Here is a 1,239-nt window from a genome sequence, read left to right as displayed (position 1 = left end):
GATATGATAATTTTTAAAGACCCTATCCCCATGTTATTTTTTGTGGAGTTTTAATGCAAAGATCAAGAAAAATCCAATGGCAAGTGTCAACTTTAAAAAAATGTCACCCCCTTAATTAAATTTATATTATATATACATTGTACAAAATGGTTTTTTTAATCAGAAATACAAACATACAGAAGTAAATTCTGCAGAACTTTAATTGCACGTTCAGCACAAATGTTTGACCTTTGAGTTGAGATTGGAGTCGGCTCAACCGACCAAAAAGTCCTTTGATCTTTGCAAACGGCTGCCAAATTATTGTAGTTATCCTGATTATAAACCTGACCAGAAAACCAGATGTCACTCCACGTGCCAGTAATAAAGTCACATGATGACTGACCTTCGGCTGACTGTCAAAATTCTGGAAATAAAATATAAGCTAGCAAAGCATAGATTGCTCGGCTATTCTATCTTGCATTGCTTATATTTGGCAAAGTTCTGAAATTTACTTTAGGAAGCATCCTGTTTTCTTAAACTGTCTGTAACAAGTGATCAAGTGATGAAGGAAAGCCATATCATCTCTCCAAACAGTTTCTTCTTCCTTCAGAGCATCTGAATCTTGAGAACCACTGTCAGAATCTTGTTTTTCTTCTTCAGTATTAAAATGTTCTTCATCTTTACTGCTTAAATCAGCCTTAGTATCTTGACTGACTCTTTGCTGTTCTTCATCTTCACTGTTTAAATCATCCTTAGTATCTTGACTGACTTTTTGCTTAATCAACTTTAGTTTTCTAGGATGAACTCCTTGTGTATCTTCAATTGTGGTGCAGTAGCCAGCTCTACCATTTCTTGACATCTGAAGATTATAGAGGGCTTTATCTTCCTACACAACTATTCTCCATTTTCATCAGTTACGTTGAACAAGTTGGTAAAGTCTTGCGTTCCTGGTTTTCTACTGTTTTTTTCATACTTGTTTAGTACATTCTCAATTTTTATTTCCACTGTAGATTTGCCTTTTTGAATTGGAAGATTCAGTTTTTTCCATAAGATTTTTACTTCTTTGATCACTATCACAACTCTCTCCTGTCTACTTTTCACATTTGCAGCCAATCACTTAAATCTGTCCAGGATATGCTGTTCTGTTGGCATTTTGTTCATTTGATCAAGACTGTCAACAATCTTTGCATACTTTTTTGAATTTTTGGCTTTTTCAAAGCTCACCAAATTTGATTCCCATAGTTTCTTATTCAAATCTAA

General features: G+C 34.2%; 1 protein-coding gene across 1 annotated transcript; it reads right to left on the bottom strand.

The window, feature by feature from the left end:
• Window positions 1-487: 487 nt before the first annotated feature.
• Window positions 488-838, bottom strand: HELRODRAFT_184622 (hypothetical protein; the record flags this gene model as incomplete). The annotated part of the gene is made up of 1 exon (XM_009015364.1): window positions 488-838. The coding sequence occupies one exon, from the start codon at window positions 836-838 to the stop codon at window positions 488-490; it is 351 nt and encodes a 116-aa protein (XP_009013612.1).
• Window positions 839-1,239: the final 401 nt, after the last annotated feature.

This window comes from Helobdella robusta (genome assembly GCF_000326865.2).
Source record: "Helobdella robusta unplaced genomic scaffold HELROscaffold_1518, whole genome shotgun sequence".
Classification (NCBI taxonomy): domain Eukaryota; kingdom Metazoa; phylum Annelida; class Clitellata; order Rhynchobdellida; family Glossiphoniidae; genus Helobdella; species Helobdella robusta.
The sequence above is the reverse complement of the archived record's forward strand: the minus strand, read 5'-3'. Positions and strand labels throughout refer to the sequence as shown.